At 49.2% G+C, this 14,283-nt stretch overlaps 1 protein-coding gene across 1 annotated transcript; it reads right to left on the bottom strand.

The window, feature by feature from the left end:
- Positions 1-85: 85 nt before the first annotated feature.
- DCTN2 (dynactin subunit 2) lies at positions 86-14,235 on the bottom strand. The gene is made up of 14 exons (XM_086712999.1): positions 14,025-14,235; positions 13,013-13,081; positions 4,923-5,019; positions 4,680-4,741; positions 4,014-4,112; positions 3,373-3,533; positions 3,030-3,180; positions 2,630-2,695; positions 2,377-2,415; positions 2,121-2,198; positions 1,962-2,033; positions 1,617-1,719; positions 1,412-1,503; positions 86-549 (listed from the first exon to the last, which is right to left on the bottom strand). Exons 1-14 carry the CDS (start codon positions 14,058-14,060, stop codon positions 463-465), a joined length of 1,212 nt encoding a protein of 403 aa, XP_086569125.1. The 5' UTR covers positions 14,061-14,235; the 3' UTR covers positions 86-462.
- Between the last annotated feature and the right edge of the window lie 48 nt (positions 14,236-14,283).

Below are 14,283 nucleotides of genomic sequence, written 5' to 3'. Positions count from 1 at the left end.
TACTAGTGGAGAGTGGCTTAAACTGCCTGTTACACTGTGAAGGTCTGTCTCAGTGCCGCCTCTTCCCCAGGAAACACAGCAGGGGTCACGCAGAGTACAACGGCATTTAATGGTCAGAAACAGTTGTACAGTATTACAACCAGCCACAGGAGCTGTGCTGGAGGACCGGGCCCAATCCTTCCCCACCCCAGGCAAAGCAGTACTGGACAGGAGCTGGCATGTGGCTGGGCCCGTGTCCCCGAGGCCTGAGGGGAGACCACAGTGTCATGTCCCTCCCCCCCCACTACCAGTCTGTATTCATCAGAGGAGGGGTGTAAACCCCACATGCAAGAAGAACCCCTTGCCCCCAGTGTCAAATGGGATGGGGATGTGAGAGTTATAATGAAGGAGAAACCCTATATAAGCTGTTAACAGAGTTCAAAGGGGTAGGGATTACCCCTGTTCCGCATCTTTTAAAGGTGCTCACTTTCCCAGTTTCTTCATCCGTTCATCAATGTTGGCAAAATTCCCCTCAACCGTGGACAGGTTTTCACGCATGGTGGTCTGCACCTAGAAAATAACGAGACGTTTTACTCTTTGTCAGGTCCAGGTGCTCACCTGGATGAGGACCTGGAGAAGTTCTCTTAGAGAAGACAAAAGAGACATGAAAGCCTAGCTGACGGGCCCTGGAGCAGGGAGGTTAGAGCAGCAGTTTTTAAATACCGCTGGAGTCCGATGGACCCAGCTTAGGATCTGCCACGCAGGCAGGACTCAGGCAGTACCATTCTTTGATCTGTTTCACGTGATGAGGGACATGTAAGATTTTGTTGAAGTGAGGGTTTTTATGGACTCAAAACTTAAGGAAACTGCCGTGTACAGGAAGGACATACTGTACTTGATATATTTTTTCATTTATCTTGACGGTCCTATCGTGTTGGGCTTCTCAGCTTTAACTCTGCCCTCAGCACTGAAAACAGTGCCTTCCAAAGAAACTGAGGACTATGTGCTGGGCACTGGTAAGAATGAAGAACGTGAGGCTCTGCCCAGTGTCAGAGAAGAGGTGGCAGAACTAGGCTGGAGCCTGGCTGTTGACTTCAAAGTCCATGTTCCTCCCGGTGTGCCGTGTTCTGGATACAGGAGCATTTGGATGAGGACGGGGTAGGTGTTACAGGAAAAACTGAAGTTCACTGGACTCCTAACAATTCACCCGTTGGTGTTTCACCTAATCCGCACAACCCTGAGGTAGGTATAGTTTTCCCGATGGTGAGATGGAAGATCCCAGGTGAAGCAGTTGTCAAAGGTCCCATGACCACTGAAACACAGTAGACAGAGCAAACCCCTGCCACAATAACGTGCTACGATATGGGCCAAGGCAGAACCCACTAGTCTGTGCTAGCGAAGGGAGGCTACAGACTAATAGAGGGGCACACACCTGGGTCAAGAGGGTGGTGTTGTCCTTGAGGGAACTAGCAATCATCTGCTGTGTGGTGTCCAAGTGTGTTAGCAGCTGACCAAACTGCATGGCTGCAAGAGAAGGTAAGAAAGAGACGGGTGAGGTTAGAATCCAAGACAAGAGGGAAGGAAACAAAGACTGCCCACTTTCCACTTCTTAGTTCCCCTGGCCGCCGGCCTCCCACCTTGCTCATGCAGCTGCTTGATGGTGACAAGTCTCTGCACCAGCTCTGGAAGGGTGGAGGCGATGGGGCTCCAGCGCTGTATGGTTTCATATAGCTGATGCACCTGGGGGTGGGGGGGGGACATGACAGGGCCCAGAGGGGGTGGCTGAGTGAAGTACACACGGGTCATTTCAGTAGGGTGGGACAGGACTGAAACACTGCCCTGACTTTCTCAGCTGATCAGAGCTTATGAAGACAGCACCTGGGATTCAATGCTCCCACGCTCTGGCAGGACCACCAGAAGGACTCCGAGAACACGAGGGAACAGGAAAGGGTATAAAAATGAGGGAAAGGGCTCTTCCTGACCTTGCTTTGTGTATCTGCATCCTCTACAGAAGCTTTATGCTTGGCAATCTCATTCACCTTTCCCAGGACACTCTGAAAACACAGACTTAAGGTTGACAGGGCACCCAGGGCTTCCAAAGTCCAAGATACCTGTAATCCAGTTTGCCCTCCACTTAGTACCTGTAGCCGAGCCTCCACTTGGTCCAAAACTGCAAGGTCCAGGGCGTTCACCTTTGCTTGCAACAGCTCTACAGTCTCCTGGGGGTGGGGGTTGGGACAAACTTCACGAGAGAGAAAGGATCAGACTAGAAGAGCCCACCCCCTATTCCACTGAAGGGAATTAAGTATAGAGCTACACACCCAAACACAGTTCTCCAAGCAAACCCGATCCCAGTATCACCTCTGTAATCCTAACACTGGTTCCTTTTACACTCACCATAAGAGAGGCTCCCTGTAGACCTGCTGAAAGGGGATTCTAGTTGGGAAAAGGAGGAAAGAAATCAGTGGTTCTTGTATCTCCACATGATTATTACCTTCTCCCATCCTTTCTGGTTCTAGCTGGCAACCCACTGGCTGGTCCGATAACTGAAGCCCTTCCCACTCTTTCCAGGGTTCTGTGGAATGCTGTGGACATTAGGAAGAAGGGTGCGGGATCCAAGGGTCAGACTAAGTAGAGGAGAGCACCTGACCTGAGCATCCTGGTCACAGCGGACGGTCGCTTCCAGCTCTGTCAGGCGCTTCTCAAGTTCTGCAACCTAGAGAGGAGAAAGGAGGTGCGATTCGCCACCCGCCTCCCTGCTGCTGCAGCGGGCGCTAAGATCCTGCTCTTCTCTGCTTGTCCACTTGCCATTCCCCTCTCTCCTCCTCTCTACTCTGCCCAGGGACTCCTTTCTCTGGAACACATCCCTAGTCACAATCTTAAAATCTTAACTGAAAGCAGATGGGTGAGGGAAACCTGGAACAAGACATCAAGAGGAATCAGAAGCATTCCCGGCACCCTCTCCTCAGATCTGATCCCTTGGAGGGAGGCAGGAAAGTCTTTAGGGCCACCTCACCCTGGCCCCCCAACCACCTTACGCCCATACTTACTTTGGCAGCTTGAGAGAATTTGTCCTGTTCGGGCCGAGAATGTAGTTCGTAAGTGACAAGGCTACTATCTGCAGGGGTCCCACTGGTGGTCTTTCCCCCTGAACCAGCTCCTTTGCTGTTTTTTGTTGCTTCCAGCTGCAGCAGTAGGCGCCTGGGCCAGGAGACCAAGTAATAAGATCAAGTCTTGAAGCATGTGGGCCAGCCCCGTCACTGTCATTTCTGCCTCATGTTCAGCATTAAGGAAAAACTGAGCTACCTCTCCCCTTAGTATCCTGGCCAGCACCTGGCTGAGTCCCCCTGTGCCCCAATCAGCAATGATTTCCCAACCACGTAGGGCACCCACTTAGCCAGAGCTCCATCGGGGTCAGTGAGGTTGATCGCCGCATCTGGTCCCAGCAGCTTCTCTAGGTGGGAAGCAACGAGCTGCTGCTTCAGGGCTGCTAGCTGTTTAGCCAGTACCACGGGGGTCAGCTTCTCTTCAGTGGCCGCCTCCTTCACCGTTGTCTGGTGTGAAGTAGACAATGAGGGGTGGCAAGTGTGAATCAAGACCAAAAAAAAGAGGATCAAGACCCTTAAAAATCGCTGTGGCTAGGGGCACCTGGGTGGCTCAGTCGGTTAAGCGTCCGATTGTTGATTTCGGCTCAGGTGGTGATCTCACAGTTTCATGAGTTTGAGCCCCACATCAGGCTCTGTGCTGACCTTGGAAGCATGCTTGGGATTCTCCCTCTCTCTCTGTCCCTCCCCCATTCATTCTCTCTCCCTCTCTCTCTCTCAAAATAAATAAACTTAAAAAAACAGCAGTGGCTGGAAGTCACTGGATGGTTCTCACCCATCTGTGGCATTGAATGTAGATTTATGTATATTCCTAAATCTAGGAACCTCAGCTCCCTTAGCCAGTTGCTTAGGGAATGTTTCTCCTCCTGCTGTGAGGTCCTCCTCTGTGACATAAGTCAGAGCAGAGAGGGGAGAAGAGAGTTTAGTTACCTTGATTTTCTCAACTTCAGTTGTCAGCTCTTGGACCTCATGCAGTAGTCGCTGGTACTTTTGCTGTGGGGTCTCCTTCACTCCCAGACCCTCTCCAAGCTAGAGAGCAAGCACAGACAGGGAAGTTACACCTCTTAATACAGGGAGCTTCAAGAATTTATCCAAGGGGTGCCTGGGTGGCTCAGTCGGTTGAGCGTCCGACTTCAGCTCAGGTCATGATCTCGCGGCCCGTGGGTTCAAGCCCCGCATTGGGCTCTGTGCTGGCAGCTCAGAGCCTGGAGCCTGCTTCAGATTCTGTCTCTCTCTCTCTCTCTGACCCTCCCCAGCTCATGCTGTCTCTCTCTATCTCTCAAAAATAAATAAATATTAAAATTAAAAAAGAAAAAAAAAAAAGAGAAAAGAATTTATCCAAACCCTGGGCCCAAGTTATAAGGGTATCCTATCCACCTCAGAATTCACAACAGCCTAGTACAGAAAAACTGGAGGTAGCTAGAGGCCTGGAGACTCTCCAGAGCAAACAGCAGGGGGACTAAGCATCCCGACTGTATCCTGCTGGGTTCCTCAGGACCCCTAATGAGAGAAAAACTCAGAAGCCTGACTGTATCCTTTGGTTTCTCTCCTAAACAGGATCACTGTACCATCCCCACCAACACACACACAACAAACCATCTCATATTCTCCAGATTCATATCCTGTTCTCTTGGTTTTTCCAATACGATCTGAGAAATCTGCCAAGAAAAGAAGATAGAATTGAGGGCCTGATCTAGGCCCAAGGCAGTCATGGGCTCAAGTGACTTTGACTGTCAGGGCTACCATGAGAGATCTCCATGAACGACCCTTTCCCCAAAGCAAAAGTCACCACCGCCTGAGGATAGGCCTCCCCCCAACCAATTTCCAGCCTGGTCTCACCAAGTCCCTTTGTCCCCACTCTCTTGTCTTTGAACTTGTCATAGGCAGCATTGGGATTGACAATGATGTGCTCCACACTTGTGCTCGTCAGCTCCTCCTGCAGGAATAGGTAGTTTAGGCCAAGGGCAGATTCATTCTCCCCCCAGACTTCCCTGACCCCACAAAATCCCCAAACCATTAGAGGAGACTGGGCCCTACTTTCCCAAGGGAAGAGAAGGGCAGTTCCACTCCAAGCTGCTGAGCTAGGCTCAGCCTAGGAAACGGAAGCTTCCCGGTAAATTTAGTCTCAGTTGTATAAATATTAACACCCTGATTCAAGTGGGAACAGAGGTAGCATAACCTCCCCACCCACTCTGTACATAAGCCTCCCATCCCCCGACCCCATCCAACTGGGCCCTCCCGCTTATCTGGCACACACCATGCACTCAGGGCAAGAAACCAACCTGACCTCTTTTAACCTCCCCCTCCCGAAAGTAAATTTCCTTGCTGCTGAGGAAGGCCATTTCAAGCTAACCTTCCATCCTCCTGGGGGTTGGGGAGAGGAAGGATGGCAGACAAGCAAGCTGCTAACTCCCAGGGTGAATACGCTGCTGAAGGGAAGACACCAACTCTTAGACACAAGAGGAAGGTTGGCAGAGGGCCTGACCAGCAGCCCTGTTTCCAGGCTGCCATGAGGGTGGGGAGTTCAGGGCACACAGAAAACAGGCAAGAGAGTAATGTATTCTCTAAGGGACATCTTAGAAGCGATAAGCGTATGTGCCATCTGCTTGCCACGAGGACCTGTGGGTAAGGGCCACGCCTAGGTCCTGACATGGAGGTGGCCCAGCATCTTTTCGAAGAGAAGCTGCAGCACCTAACTGTTCTCCCTGAGTCCTTGGCCGTGTCTCAAGCACTAGCTCTTCCATAAATAGGGCGCGTGGTGAAGAGAAGGATAAAGACAATTTACCCTAGGGACCGAAGCAGAGAGGTTCCCTCCTTACTAGTTATCGACTGGCTGTTCAGATTCCAGTAACTACACCAAGCCGGGGCACTCCAAACTACCCAACCCCGTCACTTGTCAGCAGTCCGACAGCTCTCTCTACATTACTGAAGGAGCAGGGAGGAGACCAGAAGTTCTTTTGTGCTGAGGATGCCATCTCCATCTTCTACAGGAGGCAAAGTGAGTCTTTCCTTTCACTACAACAATGGTTCTCACCCCTGCCTGCACAGTTGCATCACTTAGAAAATGTAAAAACAAATCAAAAGACAATTAAAATTTAAAAAAAGAGGCTTGGGCTCGCCTCTGTAGATTCTGATTTAATTGTTCTGGGGTAGGGTTGGGATAGCAGGCCTGTTGAAAAGCTACCCAGATGATTCTAATGTGCAGCCGGGACTGGACAGAGTCTCTGCCTGTGTGTGGGTATTGGGGGTGGGGTGGAGGATGATGATGGAGAGACATCATGAAGAGCAGCAGCATCTCCGGTCTGCTACTGGAGAAGGAATCAGTGTGAGTGGCAGCTTTAAAAATAAGGGAAAGGATGGAGTAAGGAGAAAACATCAACTTTGATCTTTACCTCTTCTTCAGGGAAGTGCTGAGCAGAGGGGCAAGAGCTAAAGATTAAGGGAAAACAAAAGGGTTCGATGTCCCATAATGCAAGGGTAAAGAGACAACTGGGCTCCAAATTATCAGCTCTTTAACCTTCTCTGAAATGTTCGGCTAGAACACCCACAGGCCAAATAACTGAGTAGTCTCTGGCCTCTCTTGTCTGAGAAGGACTCCTGATCAGGAGTGGCAACAACCTTCTCTTAAGTTCATAATCAAGAGTATGCCACTCCTCCCTGTGAGTGCTCCAGTCAAGGCCAATGAAGTAGAAATCCATTAAAAAAAAAAAAAAAAAAATCCTCCTAAAAAGAGAAATGGGAAGCACAGACTATAGACCAAGGAATGAAATTAATCATAGATACCATTTGTTAAGCCCTTATTTTGGGCCAGGCACTATGTTGATGAGAACCTACTTTCTTACATGCTTCCTAAATCGGGAAGGAGACGAGCAGAAAAGGATCAACACACAGACCGTGAGTCTCAGAGGTCCTGGACGGTGACAAGAAGGAACAGTGCTTTCATGTCACTATTCCCACTTAGGACCATGTCCTGGATCAGGAGAGGAGCTGCCCGACGCGGGCATCGTCTCAGAGCCTCTCCAAGGATGTGGCCCCAGAGACTCAGGTGGCCGACACTGTTCAGTCCTCCAGTGGCACCCACTCCACCAGTGTCTCAGAGATCTGGGGGCATGGGCTAGGGGCAGTATCATTACAGTGACTTGGAAGATGGGAAAAGGCTGTCAGCTGGGGAGGGGCTGGATAGAGGGATTAAAGATTTAGCAGAGACAAAAGGACAGAGGAACAACTGCCCATCACAGCACACCCCATTAAAAAGCAGATGAAAGGTCAGGCTTCTTACCAGCTCCTTGTGGTTTCCCCAGAGGTGAGAAAATCAAAAGAGTTAAAAGGAAAGGGAGTGGGGAAATGGGGGTGAGGGAGGGAAAAAAAAGACAAAATTGTTATTAGCAAATTGTCACATGCACTATATGATAGCTTCAAACACACTGCACCATAGGGCCCAGGGGAGCCTAGCAAAATTTGGGGGCCAAGAAGTTTCAGCTGGAGTCACCACATACCCCAAGAGAAAGAAGAGCCTGGGACCCTTTCCTCTCTGGTGGGGAGACTGTCATGAAGCTTTGCCATTGGCAGCAATTTAAGATCATCTGGGAACTAGTGAGATGTTGCAAGCTAGTGGCATGGAACAGGAAAGTGGGGGGAGACAAGGCTGAGGTGGACAAGGCAGAATGCGAAGCAGAGGCTATGGAGATTCTGAGGACATGTAGCTGATTGAGGGCTCACAATTCTCAAGGTGGGAGCTCATGGTTCAAGTCTCGCTGTCTCTTGGTTTCTCTAGTCTTGAAGAATTAGACATTTGGATGGCAGAATTGGTGACAATGAGGGTGCCCATGTGGATGATTTGATATGACTTTAGGTTAGGCAGAACAAAATATGTCAGGAGATGGTGAGTTTCAGGAAATATGAAGTCCCTAATTGCAGCTCCGTTCTCATTCTCTGCTGTCAGAGTAGAGACAGGGCAAGTCCTGGTCCCTTGGATAGTCCAGTGTGTTTGTATCCATCTTGATTAGTTGGTAACTCGCCCTGCAGCACTGAGGGAACCAGAGCAACTGGGCCACGATGTGCTAGCACAAAAAGTGTAGAGGACACCAAGATTCACGGGCTACCAGCACATGTGCAGAAAATGTTTCTTCAACCCTCTGTTCTCAAGGTTCACAGAAGTTAGCGGGTGGACAAGAGGGAAAGGTGAGAATATTTTAAAGAGGCCTTCCTTGAGTCCAGCCACATAGATAAAGTTCTCGCTTCTAAGCAAGATTGGTGAAGAAGTGCCAGGAGGGGAAATCTAGCTGTATGCCCTGCCTCTCCAGGAGCTCTACTGATGGGCACACAGAATGGTGGAGGATTGAAGATGGCTGTGTATATGAAAATGCATGCTGGGACAAAGACAAGTGCTTCCTGCCCCAGAGATTTCAGCTAGGTACACCTGAGCCTCAACCTCTCCGTCCTGTCTGATGCCAGGGTCCAGCTAATCCAAGACTCCTGTTTCAGCTCAGGGTCGAGGCGGATCCAGGCCCTGTGGTCTACACTGGGATGTCTCTGCGCAGAGTGAGCAGAAGCACTCACAGGTGCACGCATGCAAACATACGAGGGGAGGCACACACACACACTACCTTTCTCTTACTTGCCCCACCAAGCTAAAACCAGCTTGGGAGAAACTCAAAGAAGGAGAGAACATTGAGCCGTAAACTCAAGTTCAAATCATGAGGAACAAGCAGAATGGGGGAGGACAGAAAATCAAAGAAAAGGAAAAGTGGTATATTAGTTTGTAAACAGTATATACCATCTCCAGGGCTGTCCCACAGGTGCATTGTGGGATGATGAGTTTTTCCTCATCATCATTCTTATAACCTAGAGTAGTGACAGTCACCATGGAAACAGTACACCCAGCCACCTCGATTGGAAAATTCGAAGTGCCCTGAACTCAGGTACCAGCTTACCTGGTACATGACTTCCAGTCCCTCTCACTAATGGACCCCCTGACTCCCCAGGACTGTTTGGCTTAATGGCTGTGCCTCAGAGGGCAAGACCTGAGGTTCTAGATCAGACAGGGAAAGAGGCCACTGCTGCTCTCTGAGCTCTATGCCAACACTGCAACCAGGAGAACTTCAGAACCACGATGACAAGGAAGTTGGAGAGTGCTGTAGAATAAAACTGTCCAGGATGGATCAACACAATGCTGACCATTCATCCATGGTCAGGAGGGGTACAGAAACAGAGACTCATGAAAGCACAAATAACCCAAGCTATTACTTTAAAATTGCACGTAACACTCCTTTTCCATCCCATTTACCTCTGTCTAAAGGCTTAGCACAGGAACATTAAAACGAGTTTTTCCAAGGGGTAATCTACATACAGCTAGGAAGTGAGGACTGTGATTGTCCTCCTTGTTCTTCACCCTTGTCCAGAATGGCTAACAGTCCTTTTCTCCTAACTTCATTTCACTCTGAGGAGAAAAAAGCCAACCCCCTTCTAACTCCAGCCTCTAAAATGCCTCATATCCAAAAGCATTCCTAGCCTCCATGTTTCTATTCCATCCTCCACTGGACAGTTTTATTTTGCAGACCCCATAAGGGAAAGAGACAATGATTCATGGACCATAGTTGTACTTCTAAACCTGGATTAATGATTTTTAAACACAAGGCCAGCAGGCCCCTTAGTGACTCCGCTAGGGACTCAATAGAATGTAAAACGATTAGCTACACCAATAGCACAGTGACAGCGCATTGCATGCAAGATGGCAGATGAAAAAAAAAACATGCAGAGAAGAAGCATCGAATGGTCTTACTTGTGCAAACTAGTGTCCAGGCAAGGTGGTGAGGAGGGAGGATGGGGGAAGCATTAGGAAAAACTCAGGTAAGTTCAAGAGTGCCAACAGTCAATGAACACAATCAAGCAAACTCTATGATATCTCAAACCATAAGGAAGACAACGTACTGTTTCTCATCTCGGGCCGGGGAAGGGTTCCGCAGTATCTGCCCTTTGAAGAACAGCCTCTGCCAGGGCCCCATTGAACTATGGCTAGGTCACGTCTCCCCTTTCACATGGCATTAGAGATGGATAAGGCATAAAGGGAGAAACTATACCCTGTTTCTAGGGAGGTTTTCTAAGTTTACTTTCCTTGCTCCAGCAGTTCAAAAGCCATGAGCAGAATGCCTTACCGACCCAAAGCAGGCTGTGGGCCCAGCAGGGAGGGAATTCCAGTTGGGAATTAACTTTCCTTATAAGACATTTTTAAAGAAGTCTCCAAACAGCCCCGCACCCAGATCGACCTAGGAGTGTCTGAGATACAGAGATGAGATTCTCCCAGATTGAAGAGGAAAGGGCTAGCCTGTGCATCTGCCTGGCCCATTCATTTTAGAATATTTTACTTCCTGCTAAAATTGTTTTAAAGGGATAACAGGAAAATCAGGATCATCTTTAGCAAAACTTAAACCTTTTACACTACTTTCCTCCCTCATCCTCCCCACTATGAGAACTGTAATACCTTTACGTTTAGGTTAAACTAGCAATTACAATCTTTAAGGGATGTTAGAGGACATTATCTCCTCCAGCACCTCATTTTTTTTTTTTTTCCACAGTGGGAAAATCGGAGGAAGGAGGTTAAAAGATAGTGAGGGTCAACACTTTGGTTATTTCTTTAAATAAAAATCTGGAGATCCCCCAAAAGGTTCCATAAGGATTTGGTCATATTGGTTGTCTTCAGGGAAGGGAACGGAGTGGTGGCAGGCAGGGCTAGGAAGACCCTTTAGCTCTATGTGCCTATATTGTCTATTTTAAAAACTGATAAAATTAAAGTTGAAAATAATCTGGAGACTAAGGCAGAACATTCCGTTGCTGGGAGTTAGGAAGGTGACTGAAAACCTCGTGGTTCAGCCACAATACTGGTGATGTGCACTGTCATCTGTGCTAGGTCTTGGGAAGGCAGGTGAAAAAGCTATAGGCTGCTAGTGACAATCCAGACCTCACCAACACGAGGTTTCTGGACTAAGTACAACTCACATCTCTTCAAGTTGCACATTTACATCAATATTAAGAGCAGGAACAGAACCATTACTCAGCTGACTTCCCGAAAGCTGTCCTCCTAAGGCCCACAGGGACACCCAGAGGCCAGAGAAATTAGCTGACATCAGTAAACATCTCAGCTCCCTGCCCCCACCTGGGCTCCTGAAGCAGCTGAAGGTCTCCCCACCTCACCCACTCCTGCCTAGTGATGAAGAGTCATTTAGTTGAGCCTTAGGTGACACAGGCAACTCGACTCTTCCTGCATGTACCATCCAGCTCCCATCACTCCTATTCTGTCATCCTAGGCAGTATGCTGCAGGACATGAACACTTTGGGTATCCTCTCCCTATCAGCCACCCCACTTACTACTGAAATAAGCTTTTCAACGGGGAGAAACAGCCAATCACGGCTGCACATTCAGGGGCGTCCACGCTTGTCATCTTATTAAGAAATATTCCAGTACTTTCAAAAGGAAAACTACAATGTATGTTTTGGTTTGGAAAGGGGATTGCTGTGATACTGCCAGTCTGTATGCTAGTCAGTGACAAATGGACAAACTTCCATTGATCATCTCACCATGAAGGCTTGATACTTTATAGGCAGAGGCCTAGGCCAAAGTTGAACCGTCTCTGAAACAGGGCAGAGGACTGAAGTCCTCAGCTTATACACGCCTGCTCTGTGAGGTCAAAGGCAGCTTCCTAATAAGATACATCTGGAGTGACAGGTGCACACCCAGGTCTTTCAGCAATGACAACATCTGCATTATCTCCAGATACTCAAGCTTGGGGGACAGACTGACATGCCAGAAAGTACAGAAGCCACAAGGAACACACCACTGAGAGGAGACAGGGAAGGTGTTCCCACAAAGTAGGAACCACTTCCACACAGGGGAAACCAAGTAAGGAATAAGAGAGTACGCCAAGCCATACATTATAAGCCAGCAGCCAGCATTCTCCAGGATTAACCAGCCCCACAGACAGAGCCACAGGACTTACAGACACACATACTGAGCCTGCTTTATCATCCATGTGACCTCAGCCCAGTTCTCTTTGGAATAGAACCTAAAACACATCTTGTAAGACATGCTTTACTAGTAGACCTTTGTTCTCCTTGGCCCTTAACATACAAGTTTTTACTGTGTTGGTTTCCATTCACTTAATTTTGTTTACTACATGTTTCCTATATGTATCCTAACTCCCTCACTCGTCTGGGGGATCCTTGAGGGTAGGGACATTTATTCCTCTGCATTGCACAAAAACCGACACAGAATGAACACATTCAATAAACAATGCTAAGTGGTTCCCCTCATGGTTAAAATGTGTCCACAGCTAATTCCTTCCTCAGAGTTCATCTTAGATCTGAAAGTGCTAAGACACTCTCCTTTGCTGATATGAAATATTTATGTTCTTTCTCAATTTTTTTTTTCTCTGACCATATTCCTTATCTTTCTACAATCTCCACATCATTTTCTCACTCCTTGCTCAAAGGATACTGGGTATTCATATAAAAGTGTATTCCTCTACACTTCAAAATCTAGCTCTTCGTAGGATACACTAATGGACATGTATTGAGTGAAATATTTTATGAAATCAAAGGCCTAGTTCCTAACCTCAAGTAGTCTGTAAGTGCTCAGACTCCATGATTCATTACCATGGATTAGCATCCAGAGGTCTACCTAAATCACTAGCCCCAAACTAAACTGTTTTGAGAGATATTTCGACTTTGTTTAAAAAACCCAAGGATCAGGACTTGTTGGCTATAATTCCACTGACTTCAATCTCCTTCCTGGCATGATTCATTGCAACCTACATACCTCCCAGGCTGGGTTGGCATACCCGCTTATTGTTGTGGCTCACCAGAAAAGGGAAAGGGTCTGCCTAGGGGAGAGAGGTTAGGGTCCAGAGGAGTCCTGAAGCAGCACATGGTCTTACCGCATCAAACTCCGCTTGATCATCCTCAGGTAGGTCGCTGGTTTCATAAACATCTGGTTCGTTCCTGGCCTGCAGACAGAAGCAGTGACCACCCTACCTCATTACCCAGCATCCACCAATATCCCTAAACCACTCCATTTGAATAAGCTAACAGGGAAGGCAGGCTGTGAGGCCAAGATTCTGTTCCTTCTCTTCCACCTGCCCAGGGAACTGTATGTCAGTTCCCAGTCTTGAAGGCATTGGGATGACAGCAGGGACAACTGGGACCTCATGGTAGATGGCGAGTGCAAGTGATGACAAAGATGTTATCCTGAATCAGAATGGGGGCGGGCCCTTGGCAATCATTATATCAGAAGTAGGAGAGGGCTATCTTCAAATTAGGCCACAGCCTATACACCACTACCCTAGCACACTGGCACAAAGGTTTAGAGTGACTCAGGACCTTAGTACTCAAAAGTACTGTAACCCAACCCCCACCCTTGAGAATGCAGGCAGGGCAACACAAAAGGAGGGTACAGGCCGGCATATGTGGGGGTGGGCCACGGGGGTGGTCGGGTTTCTTGGAGGGCAGAATTTTCTATCTGGCACAAGAAGGGTTCTGCCAGGTTAACCTCTTCTTTGGCGGGTTGTAGGCCATCACCAAGTGGCCTGGTATGTCTGTTTGGAGTGGGGACGGGGGGGGGGGGGGGATAATGGGGAGATTTGGGGAGACACGGGTGGTGCTGACACGGCTGGAAGAAACACTAGGGCACAAGCGATAAGCGCCCAGAGACGATGTCTGGGCGGAGAAACCGGCGACTGCCGGAAAAGGGGCCTGGTAAGCCATTCCGCGGCAGGGCCAAGTCGGGTCAGAAGACTCCGGAGGGTGCTGCGGACCGTCGGGGAGCCAGGGGCTGGAACCCTGGGGCGGAGGAGGGGCTGCAGGCGGGAGGGGTCACGGGTTAGTGTCTGTTGGGGGTCCTTAGTAGGTCGGGGGTGCGGTCCTGGGAGCCGGGGCTGGCCCTGTACTCACAATGCCGGGAAGATCGGCGTACTTAGGGTCCGCCATGGCGGCGGCGAGGCGGGGTTGGGGGACCGGGGCCTCGGCGGAGCCGGGGCCGGTGTTCGGGTAGGGGAGAGGCTGGGTCCGGGTCCCGGGCTAAGGCGGCGGCAAAGGGAGCGGCGGAGGAGGTGGAGAGCAGGAAGTCTCGCGACAGGAATCGCACAGGAGAGAGAAGGGCAAGGCAAGAGTCGCGAGAACAACCCGCTACCACACCCCTGGAGAAGCCGGG

Source organism: Puma concolor, chromosome B4 (assembly GCF_028749965.1).
Source record: "Puma concolor isolate L17-30 chromosome B4, mPumCon1.1.hap2, whole genome shotgun sequence".
Lineage (NCBI taxonomy): Eukaryota > Metazoa > Chordata > Mammalia > Carnivora > Felidae > Puma > Puma concolor.
The sequence above is the reverse complement of the archived record's forward strand: the minus strand, read 5'-3'. Positions and strand labels throughout refer to the sequence as shown.

What these genes read in the sequence shown, in the direction of transcription:
- DCTN2 (XM_086712999.1), bottom strand. Translation starts at nt 14,060, where the DNA reads ATGGCGGACCCTAAGTACGCCGATCTTCCCGGCATT. An exon ending in ACGCCGATCTTCCCGGCATT is followed by an intron (nt 13,082 to 14,024) that starts GTGAGTACAGGG and finishes TTCTGTCTGCAG; the next exon opens with GCCAGGAACGAACCAGATGT. An exon ending in ATCAAGCGGAGTTTGATGCG is followed by an intron (nt 5,020 to 13,012) that starts GTAAGACCATGT and finishes CTATTCCTGCAG; the next exon opens with GAGGAGCTGACGAGCACAAG.